The sequence below is a fragment of the Mauremys mutica genome, chromosome 1 (assembly GCF_020497125.1).
Source record: "Mauremys mutica isolate MM-2020 ecotype Southern chromosome 1, ASM2049712v1, whole genome shotgun sequence".
In the NCBI taxonomy this organism is placed as follows: domain Eukaryota; kingdom Metazoa; phylum Chordata; order Testudines; family Geoemydidae; genus Mauremys; species Mauremys mutica.
In genome coordinates this window covers 249,609,547-249,634,473 of record NC_059072.1, presented here as the reverse complement: position 1 = coordinate 249,634,473, position 24,927 = coordinate 249,609,547, and the positions used below count along the sequence as shown (strand labels likewise).

At 41.5% G+C, this 24,927-nt stretch overlaps 1 protein-coding gene and 1 long non-coding RNA gene across 4 annotated transcripts in view; one reads left to right on the top strand and one right to left on the bottom strand.

Annotated features, from left to right (window-relative positions):
• Positions 1-56: 56 nt before the first annotated feature.
• POU3F3 (POU class 3 homeobox 3) lies at positions 57-11,226 on the bottom strand. Of its 3 annotated transcripts, XR_006577078.1 has the most exons (3): positions 8,916-11,226; positions 7,802-7,941; positions 57-80 (listed from the first exon to the last, which is right to left on the bottom strand). XR_006577078.1 is itself a non-coding variant. In XM_045006440.1 (2 exons), exon 1 carries the CDS (start codon positions 10,220-10,222, stop codon positions 8,927-8,929), a length of 1,296 nt encoding a protein of 431 aa, XP_044862375.1. In that variant the 5' UTR covers positions 10,223-11,226; the 3' UTR covers positions 7,497-7,941; positions 8,916-8,926. The 3 variants fall into 3 exon arrangements, 2 of the variants coding, with proteins under 2 accessions (XP_044862375.1, XP_044862388.1); XM_045006440.1 differs by lacking the exon at positions 57-80 and having other exon boundaries at positions 7,497-7,941; XM_045006453.1 differs by lacking the exon at positions 57-80 and having other exon boundaries at positions 7,498-7,941; positions 9,188-11,226.
• Positions 11,227-22,554: 11,328 nt separating this feature from the next.
• The window catches only part of LOC123364384, a 30,980-nt gene continuing 28,607 nt past the window's right edge, over positions 22,555-24,927 (top strand). The window contains exon 1 of the long non-coding RNA XR_006577083.1: positions 22,555-22,682. This is a non-coding gene — a long non-coding RNA (uncharacterized LOC123364384). The remainder of the gene's footprint in view (positions 22,683-24,927) is intronic.

Sequence of the window (24,927 nt, the reverse complement as noted above, 5' to 3'; positions counted from 1 at the left end):
TAGTGTGGAACGAATATCTATTAGATTTCTTTGAGCAATGTCTCAGTCGGTTAGATGGGCCTCTCTTTTGAATGAGAGTCCTAGAGGACGAAACAAATGTATGTTATTCCAGCACAATTCTTTACCAAACCTTTTTTTCTCTCTTCCCTCCACCCCCCTTTTAGAAAGATTAGTTTCAGCTCTGCTTTTCTGGAATCATTCTCTGTCTGTTGAGGGATGTAATAATGATAAATGCTCAGCAGTTCTCATTTCTTTTGTACTTTATAAACATTCTTTACGTCTGGAACTTGAAAAAAAGCCCCACAAAATATAATTTAACACGTCTCCTGTCCCCTTGCTCTTGGCTTTTATCTATATAATTCACACAGAAAAAACATGCACTTCAGTTTTGTACCTCAGCTCTCTAAATAAGTGGTCTACAGAAAGCTACCTGGATTGATGCGACTAAGTTAAAGTATACATTAGTACTCTAGTTGGAAATGAAGCTTGGAATTGTTGAGCAAATAGTTTACTCTCTACTGTGGTGCACACTGAATGCTGTATAGTGAGCTCTATGGAGCACTGGAAGGAAAGCACCACCAAGCATGTCCAAAACTAATAACAAAAAGGTTACTATATATAAAACGTTTATGCATCCAAAACTGCCTCAAGTTGTTTAAATTTCGGTTTCGTGCACATAAATATAGCAGCCATGCGGTTCCCCATATCCCAGTTCCCGCTTTTTTAATCAATTCATTTCAATTTGAAAGGAAAGCCCCAGACACAAGTCACAATCAACAATCGTTTAGCTTTCTAACACTAAACATGCACCTTATAAAGAAATAGTATTGGGCTATGTCGTCTCAAACACATATCTTGATAGCCTGACGTTGTTTTTAAGAAATGGTCAAATCAGAGTAACAATCTCCATTTGTTTTCCTTTATAATCCAGCGATTTTTAAAGCATTCTTTTAAAAGAGAAGGGAAAATTAATTCTGCACATGAACGATGACGGGACTTTTGCAAACATGGTGTAGTAGTATGATCCCAAACCATGATATCTGTAAATACAACTCTTTCTATATATTATGTGCATTTCAATAACCCTAAGAATACTGTATGTAGACACTTGAAATGGACAGAAAGATGCTACTAAAGAATTTGAATGTATTTAACAATACTGTTATGAAAATTATTTCCATGCCTAATACTTTATGTTGGTATTCAACACTAGAATGAAATTGATTTAAAATCACCTACATATAAAATAAACATATCTACTCTAGTCTATTGTCTTGTCAGTGAGTTTGTCTTGTAAAAGCTATCGATTTTGTATTTTAAATATAAGAATTGATGTGATGTTATATTTTCCTCTCATTGAAACATTCTATAGAACTATTCAGAAAAGTTGTTAAACTTTTCCTTTTGGTAAAAACAAACAAAAAAAACCCCAAAACACTCCCACCCCCTACCCCTATCCAATAAACCTGTTTTGGAATTACAGTTTTCAATACACTGTTAGAAAATATATTCTGGCACAAATTTCAATTGATGTGCAAAGACTGCTTTTAAATGCTGGCTTTTAATCACACTTATTTTTTATTAGCAGTAGGTGTAAACTGGAAGGAAATTTGATTATTTAAACTGATGTTCATCCTATTTTGGCTGAAGAAAGAAGCAAAGCAATGGACAAAGATCTTTGGTGGTTGTGGGTTTCATTAGGACTACAGTCTTCACATATAAATAAGATTCTCACCTCACTGCTTTTCCCACCTAGAAATTTGTTGTATGTTTTTTGTTTGTTTGTGTGTGTGTTTTAAGGTGAGTGGAAACGAAATCTTAGCGAATGACAGAGATCTCTTCATATATATAGTGAAAGTGTTTTTTTTTTACTAAAGGGACTTCTCATTACAAGCACCCGCTATAATAATAATTTATAACCAAAAACCTGGTTCTTCAATGAAGAGGGATTGGGGAATTTGGACAGAATTCAATGGTCCCCTTCTTTCCTTTATACACATCCCCTCTGAAAAATACTGTCCTACCACTAATCAATTTTACGTTGCTTGTTTTACTCTTAATTTTTAATTGTAGCACTTTCATTGCAAAAAGATTTTTTTAACAATTTGCTGAATAAAACAAAGCAAAAACAAAACAGACCACAAACCCTCCTCCCCGAACATCCATCCGTCACCGCAACGGGGCTAAATGCACGTTTCCAAATAGCAAACAAAAAAGAGAAAGTCCAAACTATTATCAATGTCTTTGTATGCTAACTACCGTGCACAAATGATCAGGGCCTGTATTGCCCTGCCCTTGAGAGAGGGGACACTCTAACTTCAGATGCTGTAGTATAGTTCTCCCTTGCCGATAAGACTGAGTGGCAGGAAACTTTTTGGTAATGCTAAAGAAATATATATATTACCAAAAAATATATTAGCATTACCAAAAAGTTTCCTGCCACTCAGTCTTATCGGCAAGGGAGAACTATACTACAGCATCTGAAGTTAGAGTGTATATATATATATACACACACACACACACACACACACACACACACACACACACACACACACACACACACACACACACACACACCTTGTATCCAGCCATAGCTGTAACAACAACAAAAAAGTAAATTTTAACAGGAGTGGAAATGGAGTTTTTGAGGCAAACATTCAGCAAAGTGTCATTAAGACTTATAACCACCGCTTTTTTTCCCTTTAGTAAATACGTGCTCACTTATACTAAACAGAACAACTTCAAAAGACAAAGAAAACCCAAGCTTTACAGAGTTTCACATATTTATTTATTTAGTTTAGTTTAACTGCTGCTACCTACTGAAGTTTTTCCATCTCTGGAGAGATGTTTCCTTCTCCATCATTCTGCCTCAATTGCACTTTAATTTCTGTGGTTGCAAATGTCTTAATGTTTTCTGATTTCAGGGAACTAAAAATGGGGAAAAAAGATACTTGAATATGTGCCTCAAAAAGGTTTCAGTTTATAGCTATCAGTAACACCAAAAGACAGCTCCATTAAAAAAAAGTAGTTTTCCACTGCTCTTCAAAAGCCGTTATTTTTTACATCGCTTTTAGAAAGATAGATTAACAAAACATCACATTTCAAGCCACTCTGATCTGTAATTAAATGGAGGAGCCGGGTTGTATTCTCCTATGGCTTTTACAGAAGTTGCAGTGATCCAAAGTCAGGTTGCTGTGTCAGAGTGGCATTTTTATTAATGAGAATACAAAAAGCTTGCATATTCTTAGCCCGGCTTGAATTTAGTTGCTAAGCAACCGGTGTATGGTAATTCATCCGCGAAATTTAAATCTTTGAGAAAGGATCGTGTGTTTTGCTGAATGGTCGCCACGAGGAAAACAACTTGTGGGATCTGCAGCAGCTGCCACTGAAGAGCAGCACTGGCCGGCAGCAGGAATCAGAGCAGGACCTCCCTGCAGGTCTCGTTGTCCACAACCTGAGGCAACTCAGCCTGCTCTAAAACACAACTCTCACACAGTATACAGCTGGTGCACTCACATACTCAGGGGCTGCATCCCCCCCCCCATCCCTATCTCCACTGCCCAGCTTCCACCTGTTTACTGCATGTAAAGGCCTATTTTATCCTGAAACATGCACTTTGCATGATCCACCTGAAACTAGTCACACATTAGTCAAACTGATGAGAGATTGTGTAAGGTTACTCCCTCGACTTCCCCCCCCCCCCCACCCTCACTAGACTAGTTTATCTCTCACTCAAAAAAATTCATATATTCTGGCAGCAAGCCATCTAGGAAAAGTTCAGAAGATCATTAGTTCTGCTGATAAACCGGACCTAGTGCTCTAATTGCAACAGCCCTACAAGAAAACCCCAATATTATACAGCTGCAATGCTGGCAATAATGACTTGGAGAGTTTAGAAGATACCATATGTGCTAATAAATATAATAATCTATTGAATATGACCTCCTCTGATCTAAGAGAATCAAAGTTTCCGATTAAACAGCATATCCCTCCTATGAATTTTCCTTTCCCAGGGTGACAGGCTAGGTTAAAGATTAAAGAATGCAGCACCCTTATTTCCTTATTAAAGTCAAGGTCAAGCTTCTGATGCAGAACCAGTGGGCATGACGTCACGTGAGTGACCTTCAGGCGCAGGTTAACAACAGCTCTGGGGAGCTGAAATGGCCAAGTGTCCGCCAAGGCTACACTCAATGCCACTGCACCCTCTCTTTGGGCCAAAGGCTGCAGGCTTCACTTAGGTAAAGTTCCCATTGACTTCAATGAGAGTTTTGCCCCGAGTGAGGAGTAAGAATCTTATTTGGCCTTTTCTTTCTCCCCCCAACAGGACCCACCCTGCCACTCCAAATATAGTCCCTTAGTGTTATTTTGGCATTTTGGCACTTGGCCACTCCAAATATAGAATCTTAGTGTTATTTTGGCATTAAAGAAGATGGGGGGGGGGTGTGTTCTGTAGTTCTTCACTGTATGTTAGCTTTTTAGTTAGCAAAAAGACGGTCAGCCAAAAAGCTTCCTACTGCTGTGTCATTGATATCAAGGTTCCCCCCTTCTACTGAAGACCTTACATAATATTTCAGACTACAACTGCAAATATCTATATGTATTACCTCTATATCCCATCGGTTCATTTTATCCATTCATCATGCTAAAGAAGACCAATTTCCTTGCGGTATCTATCTTCCTGGGTTTATAAAAATCACTCTATATCCTACATAATTCCAAGCCTGCATCCAGGGCCAATACTTGTTGCATCTCTTTTAGAGTTTGATTAATTACCCTGGAACTTAGACAAACTAAACTACATGTGGCAAGAAGATCATCTCTACAATTTTGTCCTGAAATCTGCCAGTTATAGATGCATTTTCTTCCATTTACATTAAAAATCGGAACAAATATATCTGTATCTTAAAAGGTATATCTATATAAATATATAGAAGTGTCAATTTTTCTTTAGCTTGAAGATGTTGATCATTTATTACAAAAATAAACGAATAAATACAACAATATATTGTTGTTTTCAACAGGATAAATATTTTACAAATATATAATTTAAAAAAACAAATTTAATTGTTAAAATTATTTAAAATATTACACTTATTGATAAAATTATCAATAGTATATACTGCATTTCATATTAGAACCAATTATTCTCTAAACGTTCCATTTAAAACCATTCATACAAAACAAATTATGAGCATTGTAATGTGCAAACACCAGTCACTACATTAAAGCATAAGGAATCTTTAAAGATAATTTCAGAAATGAACCGTTGTATTTTTAAACCAAGGTATAGCTCTTCGTTATGTTCCGAAAATATGTGGATCAACAGCAGTGAGGTGGCTATTTTAAATACACCTGAAAATAATTTATAGCATACAGACTAGCCGGGGAAAAGATGGGATGTCAACGAGAAAACTAGGGCGCAGTAGAAGACTGCAGAATGTGAAAATGTAAACTAAAAATAATCACATCTCGGGATTTACCAGACTGAGCAAACACAACTTTGTAAAACATTTGGCTTTCCTTTAGGTAGAAAAATAATAATAAGGAAAAATGATGAAGACCCAGTTACCAAACACAGAACACTGATATTATAAATGAATACAATTACTAACTTCATTAAAAGATCTGGCGATATATAACAATATTTTCATTATTTACATGTGTAACAATATAACCCTTAACAGAAAACCTCTTACTTATTATCTACCTCTTATTATCCCTTAGACTCACAACCCTGAAGTTCCTAAATACATTCAAATGATTCGATTTCTTATTGGGGTGGGGTGGGGGGAAGCGGGGGGAGGAAATGGCCTCACTTTTTGCGCACAATAAGTGCACAGAATGGACAGATTTTGCACGTTCCTACTACCAAACGTTATTCCTCTAGTGTAAAAATCAGCCCCTCTTATGCAGAAATCCGCAAAGGTTGTCTTTTAATAGAAACCAGTGTGAAGCCTAATGTAGCTCTTTGTTGTCATCCAAATCCAGTAACCAAATACCACTACGAAATTTAAATAGACCTACTCCATGTCTAATAAGCCACCACCCTTCATGTGTGAAAAATAGGATTCCACCTCACGTGCTAATAGTATCCACCACATAAAAACAAACCCACTGCTTCCAAACTGGAAGTCCTTTCTCTGATTTCCCTTGCATGTAGCAAAATTCATGATTACTCCTTTCCTTCCTTCCCTCCCTTTCTCCACCCTCCCCCCTTATAAAATTACTGGGAAGCTCTTAAATTAAACAAAGAGAATAAATGAAATTGTCTTGTATCCTTTCACTTTTCCTTTTTCTAATATGGCCTTTTCGGATTTCACAAATCAAAACGAGTGTGATAATTACTACGATCTGGTGTTAAAATAATGCAGCCAGTACACGGCTATATGGTTGGATTTGATTTATGAAAGTGACACAAGGCCTGTCAAAAAGGAATAAATGTGTGTTGTTTCTACAGCAGTTTTCTGGGGTTTTAACCCCAGCATCAATATCACATAGCGAGAAAGCAAGGAGGGAGGAAGAAAATGGGAGAACGGGGGAAACCAGAGAGTATTGAAAGCTTACATTAATAAAAAAATAAAATATTTCTCTATAATACGTTTTCAGGGGATTACATAGAGGCATTAAATTTAGATCTGTAGTTTCGACAACATTACCAATTCAAAATGAAGAGTTGAAATATTCATTCACTTGTGTGTATATTGCAATAAATTTAGCAGATAAATATGACAGCCTACCTAGTGCATCTATTGGCATCTTTAACGTTACTTATACACACATTTGTTGTAAAGAAGGAATGGCAACATTATAGTCGAGTGAAGTAAAAACTGTACTACACCACTACACACCTCGTACAAAAAAGCTTAAAACAAACAAACAAACAAACAAACAACAACAAAAATGGTAAACTGTGAGGACCTAGGTAGGATTTTGAAAGTATCATCTCTATATTTTTTTTGAAAAAAGTACCTTTCTTTAAATTATAACGATAAATTAAATACAAATATTATACAGATATAAAATGTGTCAAATAATTTATACTTAAAAAAACCCCTAGCCTTCGTTTCTTAGTTTGAAAAGAGACTAAACTTTTAAAAACATAACTGCTTTCAGTATTAGCCATTATCAGTCCATACACTTACACATCTACTGCACTGAAGTTTAATCTTAAAATAAAACAATTAGTTTAAAGAACGTGACCTTTTATTTTCTAACCTTGCCTTACTATCCCATTACACAGGGATATTTATGAAAAACTCTACGGAAATGTACTTTGTATACGGATTTATAAGAAATGAGTACTGTACTAACATGCTAACAGCATGAATACCGGAACTCTGCATTTCCAGATACCTGAAGTAGATACCAGATACAGAAAGCAGGTCATCCTTAGTTCTACCACTTAAATATTTGCAATATCCTTAAGAGAACTTTTTCGACACAGTGTTTATGCATCAGACACAGACTATTTCATTCTAACAAATTTATTTTCTCAATCAGCTCTTACGGAATCACTACTCAAATTAAATTACAATCAAATTATCACATCAAAAGATACCCTTATTACCTAACAACTGTCCATATTTTCATTTCATTTTGATTTGTGCTCGTCTGAAAAAAACACGTAATACAAGATCTGGGGAAAAATAAATTACCGTTTTGCAGCAGTTCATAGGTATTCTGAATAAAATATTAAAAGAAGTCATTTAATGAAAATATAAAGCAAATATTTTTAGATCAACAACGGATCTAACAATTCTATATTGCCGTCTTTTTGAAAAGTCTGTTTATTAAAACCTACCAAAAACACTGCTTGGAAATGGCAGTATTATATAATCACATCCACAGCACCCATTCAATCAAAGTTGGCAACGGATTTAGGAGAGGAGAAGTTCAGATAAGTGCAGCTGCAGATGCTCAAGTACTTCTAAATCCCTTTATCTGAATCAGTCCAGAAATAAAAATAAAAATATTAATAAAAAAAATATTAGCAGTGGATTTTTTAAGGAATCTTCCATGATGATTGGCAGCCGTCAGGAGCACGACTTTGACAGCCCTAAATTATTTCCCTTTCTCTGGCTGTTTCCCTTAATTCATGAAAAGCCCTTTTATAGAGCTCGAACTTTAGGGACCAACAATCTCTTCTCTTTTTTTCTCACGGTGTCTGTCCCTCCCCCCCCCTTTTCAGAGTCAGCTTTCGGTATGCGGGTATTTATTCCCATATTTTTGTGGTTTTTTAATATATATATATATATTTGCTTCCCTATACAGTCTGCTTGTGTTTAGTGCAGTGTGCATATTTCCCTTTTTTTCCCCTGGAGAAAGTGACCCTTTTCATTTTGCAGGATACTCCCCGCACCCCCAGAATTGATATCTTGCACCAAAATGATGTGGTTTGGCCAAGAAAAACAGGGTCCTGGAATGCAGCAGGCACCCTCCGACCAGGCAGATGATTTTGCTTCTGCTTCCCTTTTTCTTGGATTGCTCCCATAAAAAAAGAAAAGTGTGTGTGAGAGAAAAAAGTTTCCATGATTCATATAAGAGAGCCCTTTTAGGGGGCATTTTTGGGGGGGCGTAAAGGGAGATAAGGGGTGGGTGCTGTTCATCGCTGAAATAGGGGATAATTTAGAAATGTTTACAAAAAAGAGAAGAAAAAAAGAAAGAAAAAACATCTGCAGTTTTGGTGCATTATGCATCTCCACCCCCTCCCCACCACAGTATAAATGCTAGCGCTCGGATCGACCTTTTCAAACGCTTCATATAGCTATCTATATCTATGTATATAGAGATATATATATAGTCTATATATAGACAGATAGAGAGATAGCCGAACCAAGTCTGGATTTGTGTGTGTGTGGTGGTGGTGTCGGTCCCCCTCCCCCTTTCCCTTTCTCGCCTCTCTTCCTTTCCCTTACTGTTGTGACTCTCACTGCACACTTGTTTGCAGTCCATGGTGTGGGGGCGGCGTGTCGGAGTTCACGTTGCCGACCTGGGAGTAGACATCGTCGGGGGTCTGCTGCTGGATCCCCGGGGGGGTCATCCTTTTCTCTTTCTGCCTCCGATTGCAAAACCAAACCCTGACCACCTCCTTTTCCAGCTGCAGACTGTCCGCTAGGTTCGTAATCTCCTGGGCGGAGGGCTTGGGGCATTTCAGAAAGTGACTCTCCAAGGCCCCCTTGACACTCACCTCGATGGAGGTCCGCTTCTTCCTCTTCCTGCCCTGGGCTGCGATCTTGTCGATGCTAGTGGGGCTGCCCGTGGAGGAGTCGGCTTCCTCCAGCCACTTGTTCAACAAAGGCTTGAGCTTGCACATGTTCTTGAAGCTGAGCTGCAGAGCCTCAAACCTGCAGATGGTGGTCTGGGAGAAGACGTTCCCGTACAGGGTGCCCAGGGCCAAGCCCACATCTGCCTGCGTGAAGCCCAGCTTTATCCGCCGCTGCTTGAACTGCTTGGCGAACTGCTCCAGGTCATCCGAGGTCGGCGTGTCCTCATCCGAGTGGGGGTCATGGCTGTTGACCCCGCCGTGGTGCTGCTGGTGGTGCTGATGCTGATGGTGGTGGTGATGGTGGTGGCTAGGGTGATCCCCCAGCTCTGGCGTGTCTCCCCTCACCAATCCCGGGTGCACTAAGCTCTGGCTGCCAGGGGGAGGGCTCAGCATCCCGTTCACAGTGAACCCCCCCGGCTGGGAATAGATGAGCGATTGCTGCTGCTGTCCCCCGGCCATGGACGGGAGGTGGGCAGCGGTGGTGGCTCCCCAAGCGCCCGGGTGGCCCTGGTGTGGGGGACCCAGGTGGGGTGGCCTGTGGTGTAGCGCCGTGCCGCCGTGCAGGTCGTCTCGGCCGGAGCTGCCTTTCACATCGGGCTGCTGCTGCTGCTGCTGGGGGCTGCCGCTCATCCCCACCGGGCTGGTGGACCAGGGCGAGCCGGCTTCCACGGCGGCGGCGGCAGCGGCGGCGGCAGCGGCGGCTGCATGAGGCAGGGCTGTCACCCACTGGTGGGCATGGCTCAGCATATGGCCGCCGTTGCTAGCAGCCATTGCTCCCTGCATGAAGTCACTTTGGACCATTTTGACGGAGGGGTCGCCCCGGTAGCCGCCGGAGACCGAGGTGACGGCGACGCTGCCCGGCTGCATGCCCCCTCCTCCCGAGTCCGAGTGCACGATGGAGCCGGCGGCCAGGATGCTGTTGCTGGGGAGGTAAGGGTTAGAAGCCGCGGTGGCCATTCCGCTCCCCCACCCCCCTGCCTGCTGGCGTGCCACCAATCCGCACAACCGGGGGCTCTTCGGCTCCCTTTGTCAACAGCCTCTCCCGGGAACTCGCGCTGCTCCGCCGGAACCGGGGCTCGCCTGCCCACCAGCCGCTTTGCCTTTTGGCCCCGATCTCCCGTCAGCTCCGTTCACCTGTTAGCGCCCGGGCCGCTTCTTTTTGCAGGAAGACAAAATAAATAAAAATAATAATAATAAAAAAAACAATCAAAGCTCAAAAACAGGGGAGGGGGGGGGACACAGCGACGAGCCCCCTTCTCCTTCTCCCCGTCACGCCCTCAGGAGCACATCTCGCCCTCGCAGCCTGCCCCTGCCGGAGCGAAACTTTTTCTTCCCCTGCCTCCTCGAAGGCTTTGTGCGCGCGGGTGGCTTTTCTCTCGCGCTCCCTCTGTTCGCTCTCTCCCTGCTCGGCTCCGGGCTCTCGCCTCCTCCTCCTCTTCTCTTGCCAAGTTTGGTCGGTGTCCTAGGAAAACTTCCTGGGCTGAGGATGGTGGCGGCGGTGCTGGGGATGCTGCTGCTGCTGCATGTCTCAAAGTTGGGCTCTCGCAGGAGCACTTTGTCCCCTTTGACACGCAAGTCCCTTTGGAGCCTTCTCGCTGGAGGCACGGGCTGGGTGAGACATCTTCCCTCCCCCCTGCCCCCCTTTTAGGCAGTTTCGAAAGGGGGGGAAAAAAGGCAAAAACGCAAAAGGGAGGGGAGGTTGCGAGACGGTTCTCCTTCCCCTGGCAAGGTTGGTGGTTAATTCCAGCAGCGGGCTGCGGGAGGAGGAGCGCCTGGGTAGAGAGGTGTGCGTATGTGTGTGTGCATCTAGGGGCTCCTTGGTACACTAACTCCGGTGGGGGAAGCGGGCTGCTGCCAGGCTTGCCGAGCGTGCCCGGGGGGTGCTGGGAGGAGAGCGGCGCGGCTCGCTTTCCCTCCTGACAGCTCGCGCTCCCCGTCCCTCCCTCGCAGCGCGGGGACTGCCGAATGTTTACCCTCCGCCGAGCGCGCGCACCACCACCACCACACTTTCCCAAATACAAGGAAGTCGAGCGCGAGGGCCCCCGCTGATTGGAGACCCGCTGCGTGATTGACAGAGCCAGAATGACTGGCTCCGGACGCGAGGCCCCCCCTTCCGGCCGTTCCGATTGGTTGCTTTTTAATTTAGGCAAAGTGGCGTAGAAGCTGGAAATCTGCCCCCCCCCCGCGCTCCCTTCCCGGCCCCTCCTCTTCTTCTCCCCTCAACATCTTAACTCTTAACGCCCAGCGGATAAATCTGAGTTCTCCCAGCACAGAGCAACTTGGGCATGTGGGGGAGGGGGAGAGAGGGAGAATAAAAACCCCTTGGGCGGGGGGGGGGGGGGGGGGGGGAGGAAGAGGGAAGGAATGAAAAGAAAGATGAGGGGAAGAGAGAAAACCACTATCTAATAATGCATTTATTTTACTTGTATGCACATGAGTCTCCTCATGGGCGAATAATTCCCATCATCTGTAAGCAGCCATTGAATATAGGCTACAGTCTACATAAATCAAACAGTCATCACCTACAGAAGGAAGCGTCCTGTTCTGTTTCAAAGTTTTGTATTCCATTTATCTCTCTCTGCATATGTCAGAAAGGCGAAGTGGGGGAGCTAATATCTTTTTAAAAGATTTACTAAGGTTTTTGGCCAGTCTCCACCGTCATGAGCGCTTCCTTACCAGATCTTAGACTGAAGCTAACATGGCAAGTTATTCCCTTAATTACATGCAATCAGCTACACTCTTCTTTGTTTTAGTTTCTGAGTTCCCCTGTATATATGGGAAGTAGAATGCAGCTCATATGTCTTTGGACACTTATATGGATAGCTGCCCCGAACTGTTAAATATCAACAATATTTGAGAGGGTGCACAATAAAAAGCTTTTACCAAACAGAACAGCTCAAGCTGCTGACCACGTGCATTATTATAAAATATGTTGAACCCGAATCCTTATCATAAAAAAATCCAAATTGAATCCTGCTCTAGATCCACCAAACAATCCTCTGTCCCCGTTTCCTACTGATATATTTATATGACTATATATGTGTTTTTTCCCCCACTATTTTTTATTATTCTGCAAACGCTGGTATTTCACAGGAAACCGATCTGGCTGTATGAAACGTTTTATTATTTCTAGTCCAGCTGAAAGAGTTAAGGGGGGCGGGGGAAGGAGAGAGCGAGAGAGAGAGATGCGACCAAGCGGAAACGCAGCACACAGGCAACCTCAGTGAACCAAGAAAAAAGAGAAAGTGGCAACCAAAACAAGGGCAAATTGAACACTCCTCGGGGATTTCCAATGAAATAACACAATTCGGACATTCAAGGAACACATCTTTACTAATGATTGTGTTTGTGTTGTGTAATCCATACAGGCTACCTATCCGTCATGTATAATACATATACACATATAGTGTGTGTGTCCGCGCCTATGGATAGAAAATGCATTATGTTTACATTAAAATGTGCAACATAACGCTCCCCTCTTTCAGTTAATAATTTCCCCACAAAATTCAGCTAGTTGAATTCATCTTCCAGCACAGACTACATCCCCAATAGCAAGTATGCAGCATTTGCGTGATTTGAAGATTAACTGTAGACTAGCAGAATTTATTTAGGACTCTGTCCAGGTCCTTGCTTGCACGGTAAAAGATACCATCTTAGGTAGGTTTAGAAAAACCATTAATGTGAAGTATACAGATCTGAAGAGTAATGGTAACTAAATCCTAAACGTAATGATTTTTTTTGTTCCCATGCGTCCTCCAAAGGTTTCATTTTTATATGTATAAAAGATCTAACACAGATTTCATTGAATAAATCTGAGATCTCCAGGTGCAGACGTTTGAATAGTCAGTGCCAGAACCCCATGTTTTCCTTTCCAGCCGATTTTGCTTGGATCAGGCTCAAAAACCGAGTGAGTCTCGTGGTTTTGTTTACACTGAATGGGGAGGATAGGAACGGTGCCATGGGGCCGTCTTTCATTAATATACAGTGAGGATTTTGTCTAAATTACTGCTATGAATTTCACAGTACACGCTTTCAAAAGCCGTCTCAGGTGGCCTGATGAAACGTGATAGCGCCTCTGCAAACAGATCTACATTCTTTAAAAATTCCTAAAAATATTGTACACACGCACAACAAAAAATAAGCTTGTGTTGGAGTTTTGTGTTTTATTTAAAAAAAAACAACAACAAAACAAAACAAAAAACAACAGCCAACAACTTAGTTCCTTAACTCTCGCCCACCCCCTCCCTTGCAGAGTGTGATTGTTTTGTCTGGAAAAAAAAATCCAAAGTATAACAAGGGGAGAACAGTTAGTGCTGATTTTCATTTGCATAAATTTTCATATATTTTGGTGAAAATAATAGACAAGTGGAGAGCTGGGCTTAGTGGAGTCAGTGCAAAGGAAAATCTTAGCATGGATCGTTTCGCTGGAGTTGAGAACATGATTTTTCCCCTGTCACCTTATTAAAACAAAAAAAAATTACAAAATTTTAAAAAAGCCCTCTAAATCCTGGAAGTCTGGTCGGTAAGTGTTTTTAATTTTTTTTCTCTATTTTTGTTTTATTTAAAGTCCTGTGAATCTATTTTTAAAAGCTTAGGAAAAGACAGGGAGCACATGGCAACTCTCTGGAAGGAAGCAAGCCTAATGAAAAAAACCACCACCAGCGGCCCCCCCACAGACAAAAAAACGCCTTAGTGAAATATTACATAAAAAGCTCATTCCAAAGCTCAAGGCAGTAAAGCAATTCTTTAGTACTGGAAAGTCTTCTGGTTACTTCTTCACTTTTCTGGGCACTGTTAATTATTGGAGCACTCAGGGGGGAAAAAAAGCCCTAGAAAATATTATGGATTCTAAAGAGTGAAGGATTATAAATATTTATTGTTTTCAAATGTTTCTTCAGGAGAATCTCTTCCGATGACTGGGGAAAATCAGCTTTGAACAGCAGTAGTGTGCTGAGGGGCAAGGCAAAAAGTAGAGAAGTGGACACCTGCTGAGAGCTGGGGAGTGTAATAAACCAGTCTGGTGCTGGGGGAGGAAGATGAAGAGGAGAAGGAGGAGGAGAGCGATGGTGCACACACAGGGTTAATATTGTAACTAGGGAACAGACGGTTAAGCACAACATCTAGAGCTCTGTAGTGAAAGTCCATCAGAAAGAGTATAATCAATCAAAACTAACCAGGACATCCCTTCATTTTATTCTCAAAGGAGATTGTGGCTTGAGCATTACAAACCAGATTTCACTTTGTTTCTCATTTCTGACAGTTTTCCTTGTCCCTAGATCCACTTTCCCTGAATTCCCATCGAATTGAGAGGTATAGTCTAATGATCTGAAACTCTTTTATAGCGTTTAGGTGAGTGTGATAAATAATGTGATAAATAATGTAAGGTGAAATTAGTAGGCCAGATACTGCTGCTGAAAACTTTACCCAGGCTTAAATATCCATTACATAACTTTCATTAATTTTAATTTTAATTTTATTTTATTTGCGCTCTTTTGGATACACAGCAGCTCGTGAGCATTGTAATTCCCTAGAATTAGTTACTTTTTTGGAAACGGTCGATACTCAAATCAATAAAATGACTTGTAAAACTAGGGAGGTATAGGTTTCAATTTTGGGGGAGAAGAATCGCTCATTTTCCACTTCTTGATGACGGGCTCAGCGTCTCTTTTGACTGGGGTTAACTCTGTGTTCTCCATTGGAACAGATGCCGTATAGAGCTGCTCCCTCAAGATCATTTGTTTCCTTGATGGGGGAACATTTCTGAGCAGAACATATTGGTTGCCATAGAGAAAGAAATAAAAGGAAGAACACTAGTCACATTAAGCTATATGTTTGTGCACTGGGCTTTAGATAAAAGGACCCTAGTTCAGCCAAAGAGAACGAAGCCAAACCAGAGCTGTCTAGCTTCACTAAAACTAGCTTTATTTTGTTTTGGACTTTTACAGTTGAAACATATAAGATAATTTTATTGGTTGTCGTTAATTTTATATGATACGGTTTGCAGAACAAAATAAACTTTTGAAGTGCTCAGTGAGAGCACTGATGGTCAGCAGGGGGCGCACTGATGCGGCTCAGAACCTGGTGAGTAAAACGCTACTACATTGAACAACAATTCTGTTCCTCCAGAGTTGTCAGAGGAACAAATGCCCTCTCCAAACTATATGTGTCTATGATATTTTATATAGTTATATAAATGGTGACATCAAAATAGTGAACTCGTGGGGTGGATAAAGAGGCTAGAGTAAATTAATGTCCTAAATACAACAGACTTAAGTCCAAATAGAACTGTCACACCGCTAAGATAGAAGCACAAGATTCTACACTGGGCTTTACAGTTTGACTAATAGTTAAAAAGCCATCCTAAAAGTTGTTAATTTGGTGCATTATCTTAAAGTGAGCTAAGGCCTCCAAGTAAGTGAAATCAGTTAAATAAAAACATCATTTCATGGTAACCTAATGTATCACACAGACTTTGGCCAAATAAAGCTTTTAAACCGTTGCAGATACAACAAAGAGAACCCAGGGTGTGTTTACATCATGTTATATTTAATTGCCATTTTAAACCTTCAGAAGTATCTGCAATATTCCCAATAAAGTAGCCACTCACTCTCTTTCAATGACTTCACTATCTCGAATGTAGCTATAAAATAACATCATGTTAACAATCTAAATCATCTGAAGTCCGTATCAGTAGACACATGCAAAAACTACACAAGAAGTTCCAGCTGTAGATATTTACACAATAAAACAATCTTAACTTCGGTGTCTGCTCAGATTTTCTGTCGTTTTGCAAACACATTGTACATAATCTTAACATATTGCTCAAGGAGATCATTACTGTTAGTTCTTTTTCTAGGTGGCTGCATGGGACACATAAGTAAGCAATTTACTTCTGTGATTTTATTGATAAGTACATATGTTTATTCTTATGAAGGTCTATCTGTATATCTATATGCACACCAGCAAGTTAACATTCCTTTAGCACCAGCTAAACACCTGTAAAAGTGGAAGTGCCAGGGAGCGCTAGTGGGGCAGGCGCACGCTTGATGCATAACCATAACAAACTCTGCCAGGCCGTAAAGACAGGTTGTTCTCTCCAACTAGAACTTCGTCAGTTTCAGTGTGACTGCAGGTTTTATTCTTTGTCTTTACAGTATAAAGACCATTTGCATCCTGGAAATAGTATTGCCCATAAATGTGGTATCTGGTGGAAAGCTAAGTCACTGTTCAAAAAGCATAATAGAGAGAAGTAAACAGCAAAAGAAACGATGAAAAAATAGACATTTCTCTTTTTGCCATGTGCAAAGTGTTCACATGCCTTCACTTTCACAACCGAGTTAAGCCTTGCCGTGTATTGAACATGACTGAAAATGCATGGAGATATTTACATGACTAAAACTTCCCACCATACCGCATTTGCCAAAGCAAGCAATGACTATTTCCCAGACTATTAGGGTACACATCTAGAGTACAATTTTCTTCACAAGCGTCACCACATAGTCTTGGATTTACCATTGTTTATCAAACAGTTTTTGGACATATGACCATGGGATTTTGAGTTTAGAGAGGCCAGTGATGGTTAATATCCCATATTTGAAAAATATTGCATTTTCGTGCAGTTCGTGCTTTGTCTTTTTTCTACCTCAAATGCAACTTGAGTTTATAGTCCAAAAAAACAATTCTAGTAGGTCAACTCCTCAGTCTTATTCCTGTATGACTCACTGTCTGTATACATAGAAGCGAATAAAAGCAAACAGAAAACATTAACACTTAAAACGAGCAACAAGTTAATTTGATAGAGTTACTTTCCATGCTGGCTGTTAAATATATTATTTGGATGTGACCGCCACGTTTATGCCTTAAGTACCAGGACAATTAAAACAAAGCTACAAAGAGTTTTTTTCTTTTTGTTGTTTTTGTTGTTTTAATTATTTTGTCCGGAAAGACTCATTTGCAAAATGAAGAACAGTGCCGAGGTATTGGGAAATACAATTTACTGTATTTGGTATTCATCTACTTATATTCGAGAATGATTAGGTGTGTAATAATATAATTGTGGAGAGCAACTGCCTAATTAGCATTTACAAATTAAAATGTTAAACAAAGACATGCTACATATACAGTATGCTATATGTAAAATGTTTTCCTTTATAACACAGCAGTCAGATGAAAAGGTGGAGTTGACTGGATTCCAGATTTGTAGCATTCCCAGATAATGTGATTTGCTCTGTTTTTAAACCTTACCCATATAGTAGTTCATATAACCGTTGATAGCTGGACAAGAGATATTACACCAGCCAATCTGGAGAAAAGAGGAAAATAGACATATTACTTTTAAAGGCTTACAGTAACAAGGAGATACACAATAGGCAGGATGATCTTTTATCCATACATTTAATTGTGAAGGTTCCAGTATGAACCTTATTTATTGTTTAGGGTAATAAATAATTTCTGATTCTGTAATAAATTAATAATATAACACAGTACTACACATACAATTAAGATATATTTGAAAATATAGGTACGTTTAGAACAGCACATTTCTGATATTATACACTCTACTGTGATTAGGGTGCACCTAACATGCATAGTAATGAAAGTTCTCAAATGAATGGAATAAGCTATCTGCTGGCTTGAGTTCCATGCAGACACATTGCATATGAAGCTTAATGTCACCACTTCCCTTAAAATTCTCCGGATAGATAGTTACAACCTAGCTCCTCGAACATGTAGATTTTTATTTATAAGAATAATTGTGCATGTAGCAACATAAAAAAAGGATTTACAAGTTAGCGTCTTTCCAAGGCTGTGGAAACCTTAGCCCTGCTTTCATTAGACATATTCTGATTTGCTTGCTGGCCATCTCAATCGCGTTTCACATTTTAAAAAAAATCTATATGCATTACATAGATTTTCTTTTACGCGCATAAGACTGGCAGTCTCTTAGTGGATAAGAGGGTGAATAATTGTGGTACACCAGAAAACAGTTCGTGCAGTTTGGCAGCTCTGTTTTTTATTATTAGATTTTTTGACATTTGAACTTGTCTATTGTCTGAGGAGCTCAGTGCAGATTGCAGTAGGTCAAGCTTAAGGCTGCTCTTTTTGGCATTTCACACAAACATGCACATGCTGTCTATTCTCCTTTAGTGAATGCAAGAGCTACAATTTTGCTGATGCCGTTGTTGTTGTTGTTGTTGTTTTCCTTGGGAGATATAATCTGGTTGATATTTTCATGATCGCGTGGTTATTTTTTTTCTCATTTTGGATCCATTCCTAATATATCTACATTTCTTGATGTTTGATACTTTTAAGTACTCAGTCGCTTTTACAGCAGTATGATTTCAAGCCTCAAAATGTTTGAAAAGGTGACTTCAGTAGCTCTGGGATTAAATGATTTATTTCCCTGAAGCTTCACTCAACTCTATCATGACTCCTACAGTCAAAAGTTAACATCGTTCATCATTTCTTTGCATCCCCCTTCCTAAATTCAACCCTCTGATCCTACTTTAAAAAAATTCTTGTTGCTTGATGGGGCTGTGAAGGAGGAGATCCTGAGCTCCTAACATGGATTTGTATACTTCCCACTACAATTTTGCAACCTCTGAAGCAAGGAACGTACCATAACAATAGTAGCAATGGTGAGTTTGGGGCCTTTTATACTGTTTGGTTAAAATGATCAAACAAACACGCCCACAAACAGTGGCTTATTAAAGATCCAATTTTTAAAAATAAAATGTAAATAACAATTTTATACTGTTGAAGGGAGGGATGTGAGGCAAACTGAGTGAATCCCATATAGGAAAGTCATTTTACTCGCAAAAGACAGGAATTAATTCTAAATAACTTTTCCCTGGCGTGATTTACGCTTTTTGACTGAGACTTTCTCCTAATCTGCCTCCGTGCATTGATTGAAGCGGAGCTGCAGCCGATCTCTTCCTATAGCTGCTTTTAATTTAAATTTCTTTCTAAAAAAAATGCAGCATTTCTCTCTTCTCTCAGCACCCCCACTCCCTTTAACAAGCGTCTGATAACGCGTTTAAAGCTTGTTATTCGAACGCTCAGATCAGCATGCAGAAATGTAATTGCATCGTTTTTCACCAGGAAAGAAAAAAAGAGGGGGAAAAAAAACACACCTAAAGAAACCGTAAATGCTGAGTCACTGTAGTGCGGTCATTGGGTAAACATGAGAGAGATGCTGGCATCTTATTGAAAACCCTGGTGCAAATCGCATCCTCTATCTTCAGGCTTGAGAGCCCTCCTCCCTAGCCTGGATTTATTAATCCAGACTTTGAATAAAGTGGTAAAACCTCAGCCAGAGCCCTCCTTTGTCACTGGATCTCCTCTTCAGGCACCATGAGACCTGCTTTGTTATGGTGGAATAAGATAAACACTGCACTACCATTTCAGCTGCCCAGAATATGCTTCAGGATGTGGGGGGGACTACAGGCCAGTTCACCTACTGTTATAAAGGAAGGGAAAGCAGGTTCAGTTCTGATCTTGGTTTGCTTATTTCATTAGGCCTTTTAAACGTATATTGCTCTGCACTGGGGGAGAAAAGCACTTTCCAAAACAAAAGAAAAAAATCTAGATATTTAAATAATAACAAAAGTAGGATGTTTTCTTTTTATTTAACAAGATCTTTGGTACAAGGCTGTTTTCTGGGGCCCCACTACCTCCCTTTTGAACTGCTTAGAGCACTTTGCTGTGGTTTGCTTACCATTGCCCCGGTTTGAGAGGTATATATGGCTTCAGGTATGTGTGGCTGAATCTCATGAAATGACAGAGCTTCATAGGCCTCTGGCTGCTGGTGGATTGAATGAGGGGAGTTGAAAACAGTTTGCAGCAAGCCCTGCAGTGGGAAACAAAGAGGCAGAAACGTTGAGAGACCAAGGAGAGGCAGATCTACAGAGAGGCACTGGGCTTCCCGGAGATGCTTTTGCTTCTCTGTGGGGAACAGAGCAGCATCCGTTGGGCTGCCTTTGAGGTTGAGGGCTGGACTGGACAGCCCACACTGAATCAGGAGCATTCAGAGTAAATTAATAAGAGTTCACATTGTTTTGAAATGCTGCTATTGTATTCGAGAGAGGGGTGGATTTTTTTGTGCCTTCTAAAGGTGAGTGCAGATTGCAATAGTTGCTGCTCTGTTTTTGTTTGTCAAACAGGGCTCTTCTCCTGGGAGAGGGGCATGTGGCGGATCCCAGCCCAGGATTACATTAATCAAAGCATTATTTCCCCAGGGATGGCACAGCACAAATGATAGTAAATCCCAATAAAATTGGATCGCTGAGAAATTGAACGCTTAAAGTAATCTGCTCTGCCTGATAAAAACTTCAAATGTATAAGATATTGTGTCCCCTACCCTCAAACACCTAAGGTATCATCAGCGTGTGTATCTGAAATATTGTATATTATAAAAGATCAAACAATGTGTAGTCTGACAGACTCATCACTATATACCATATGAAAAACAAAGCACCCTCTACTATTTGCAACATCCATAGGTTATTACCCTACAGAATCGATTTCATAAACTCATTTAGGGAGTGGATTTTCTCTCTTATATATCTGAAGTCAAAATGGGCCCCAATATTAGATTCTCATGATCTGCAACTCATTAGGGAAAATGTACACTTTTAATATTGACACTATGGGGGAAAAAAGACTTGAATGGTTGAAGCTGAGTTTAAACATCCTTAAAGAGGATCGGTTACAGAAGGAAACAATGCCGGGATAAGCAGCCATTGGTGGAGGGAGGGGAATTGTTCCCGAGGCTGTTATTTTGTCTAAAATGTACGGCATACTACACTCTCTGTCAGTTATAAACAGGCCCTGCAGACCGCTCCTTCGCCTGTGTGCTGGGGTCAGTGCAGCTCGAGGGAAGCCGCTAGGGATTCGCTACCTTCAGGTTCTCAGCCTCAGCTACTTCCTTTCTGCAGAAGAAAAGTTTGTTTGTAGCTGAAGTAGGAGGAAAGGACATTGGGCTCAATGAACCCTACCGTGCAATGCAAAAGTGGACGGCTAACACTTTCAACAGACGCCTTGGGCACCAGGAGATGGATCAGGGAGCATCCTTCCCCCTCCCCAGCACACGGGCAACTTTTTGAAAAAAAAAAAAACCCAGCAAAAAACCAAAACGAACAACCCTGCAATTAAAACAGCAACCTCCAAGCGCCAATGAATTCTTTTTTTTAGTCTACCGGGGTGCGTTGAAGCCAAGCTGCGCGGACTACATGTGCTGCTGCGGGATCCACCGCGGCGCAAGCGATCCTGCAGCAGCGAAGCCGCCCGTCCGCTGGCCGCTTTTCACGGCTCACACGGGCGCGAGGCGGGAGGAGGACGGCGGAAAGGCAAACACAGCAGATGCGTCTTAATTGCGTTCATCGCCCCGGCCTGACCCTTCCCGGAGCCTCGCAAGACAAGGGCTGGCTGCTGCTCTCCCCCGCCCGAGCCACCTACCGCGCGGGGTCCCCACTCCCCCCGCCCGAGCCCTGCCGACGGACTGACACCGGCGCAGCAGCGGCACCTGGATGGGGAGCGCTGCACAGCCTGGCAGGTAGATCAATCCGGCTCGGGGAAGAAAAGAGGGGGGGGACCCCCCGAAATGACGCAATCGATTCTCCAGCCTTGGCTCCCACTCGGGCTGGTGCAGATGCAGGAGCCCAATCGCCCCCCCCCTTCCTCCCCGCTTTTTAGTGCATCTCCTTAGGACTCGGGGTGGGGGGGGGCGAGTCCCGCTCCTCTCCGCTGCCAAGCGGGAGCTGCCGGCCGCGGCGAGAGAGGCGGAGCGGGCGGGGGGAGGCTGAAGGAGGCAGCAGCAGCAGCAGCAGCCCCCGGGGCGCGCGCCCCCCCGCAGCCCCGCTCCCCCGCCCCTGCGCGGCTCCCTCTCGCCTCCGGCAGCCGAGCGCCGCCCGCCTGCGGCACCCAGGGGACCGGCTGGCCGCGCGGAGCGACTGGCGGCAGCCCTCGGCTCCCTTCCCCCGGCCCGGCCCCTCCGGCTCGCCCAGCCCCGCGCTGCGCACACGGCTCCGCCTGCTCCCAGGTAGCTGCGGCTGCTGCTTCTCCGCCGCCGCCGCCGCCGCGCTGTAGCTTTGCGCTGAGGCTGCGGGGTGGGACCGGGGGTGGGGGGTAGCCCTGCACCGCTCCAGCTCGCCTGGCTCCCCGCCCTGCCTCCCTTGCCCACTCAGTCAGCCCCCAGTGCGGGGGGAGGCGGGGGCGTCCAGACTCTGTCACTAATTAGGTCTTCTCACCCCCCTCCCCCGCCACTAACTGATCTATAATTTGGTACCCAAGTTTGATTTTTTTCTCTTGCACTCTCTTTGCTTCCTCTCCCTCCCCCCGCTACTCCGCGTGAAACTGGATCAGAAATATCAAAGGGGATTACACTTTAACCCAGTGCCTTCCTGCGAGCACTCCTAAGGTAGGTATCACTGGGGGAGGAAATCCATCCCTTCCAGTGTGCCCAGTAAGTTGTGTGTGTGTGTCTCCCTCCGTCTCCCTGTGTGTTTGTAAATACATTTCGGTTCCTTAATTGGTTCTAGCTTGATGTGCACTTGCTTTGTTCAGGCTCTTTTAATATTTGAGGTGGGCTAGTCAGAAAGCGCATTTGACTTTGTCTATATGATGGTGTCTTACTTCTGTTGTTAATTTGGAGTTGGGGGTCTAGTTTGTATGTCAAAATCCTGGCGTCTGAAGAATTGATAGAAATAGAAGACTGTTCCATGCTACAGACCCGGAGACTCGCATATTGTTTACTGTCATCCAAATCGTTTTGTTGTGGTCACAAACGAGAAGGGGGTTATTTATTTATTTTAAAAGATTTGGATCAAGTGTATTTTTTTTTTGGAAAATGTTCAGATTTATTAAATTCCAAATTGAAAACATGGCAGAGATTAAACCAACATGGGAGACCTTACCTGTACTACATTAAACAATGTAGCAAAACTGAAAGTTCAGAGCATACACTTAAAATATATATTAATGTGTCTTCTTTGAAGATTAGTTATGAATAACCTTGGAATTGCATTCCTACCTACAGTAAGGTTTGATTTTGATGACATTCAGAAAGAGTTGGTTAGACAACTAGCCATGTGTATTTTTAGATCTTTACATTTATTTATCAGTAATTTCACTACTGTTCACTATTCTGGATCCAGTGCTTTGTAATTATCTCACTGTTGAAGGGCATTTTATAATTATTTGCTGATTCACTCATTAAAGCCTTTCAGCATCTCCAGGTATGTTTTCCATCATATCTTTGGGGATAGTTAAGTAGCCATGTGATCTTTATATGAAGAATATGAATGTTACAGGGTCATAAATAGGTTCTCTTTTCACATCCAGAATTTTTGCCTTTCTTTGGACTTGATGAGGAAGCTGTTTGCCTTCAGGCCTTTATAACAGGAAAGTTCTCAGTTGATTTGCCTTTTATATATTTTAAAACACAAGCTGGAACAGAAAATCACACTAAGTTACTGAAAAGACAGCAGTAACTGGATCTGTTGATGCTCCACCAAAGAAACTGTAAATTAGACCGCATGTTCATAAAGAATATTTACATGTAATTTACTGGAAGTTTCACTCTGTAAAATCCACTTAACTGATAGAATGTATAATATATATACCCACATGCACTCTCGTCTCAACATATAAATGTTCATGTATATACCTGTGTTTCTAAAACTAACTAATGAGGGCCATGTATTGCACTTGAAAAAGACACTAGCAAGATAAGACCATATAAAATAGTAATGGAAAATGAAATTTTATATAATGTCAGCAACTTCAGCATGATTTTTGGCATAAGTAATTTAGTGCAGTTCTGTTTGCCTGAACTGGAGTGATATTACAAAGTGAATTAATAGAACATTAGTATTGAAAAAAGAAACAATTCTTCCTTTGAAATATGAAGAGTCACTAACTTGCTATGACACCTGGAAGTCAGTGAATAATACATGTGAAATATTAATATTTTAAATGCATCATATTTAAAATTACTGTGAACTTAAAAAATTGTTCCATATCAAGAAAACAGAAGTAGTTCATTTTAGATTCTAAATTTTAAATGCAACATTTTGCCAATGAAGCAATTTATTAAAGAACTGAAGTCAGATACCTAAACATATCAGGTAATTTTGCACATGGAATATAAACATTGTGGAATAGGAATTTAATTTTGGACGTTATAAAAAAGAACCTTCGTTTTACTTTCCACTACACTGCAAGAAAAACATTATCAGGTAGCTGATTAATGAGATGAAGTGAATTGACATACTCCATAATTCTTGCATTTTTTTATACATACTAAAAACAAAACCATAAAGGGACATTTATAGAAAACATGAAGTCAGATAACACAATAATCATATTTAGTTTTAAAATTAATGCAGATTAGAATAGTAATCTGTACAATATACTTGCTTTTGTTTACAGCAAATCGTAACATTGGGCATTGGATTTTTTTTAAAATACTACAATATTAAAATTATCACAATAAAAGCTATTGGCAGGATTGTATTAGGGTCAAATTCTGCATTCCAACTCGAAATTGTGGTCCCATTGAATGTTTTCAGTGAGATGAAGACATGGCCCTCAGTCCTTCTTCATGCATAACTCCCTTTGACTTCAACACTTTCTGGTTTTGATCTAGCACAAATGAGCATGTA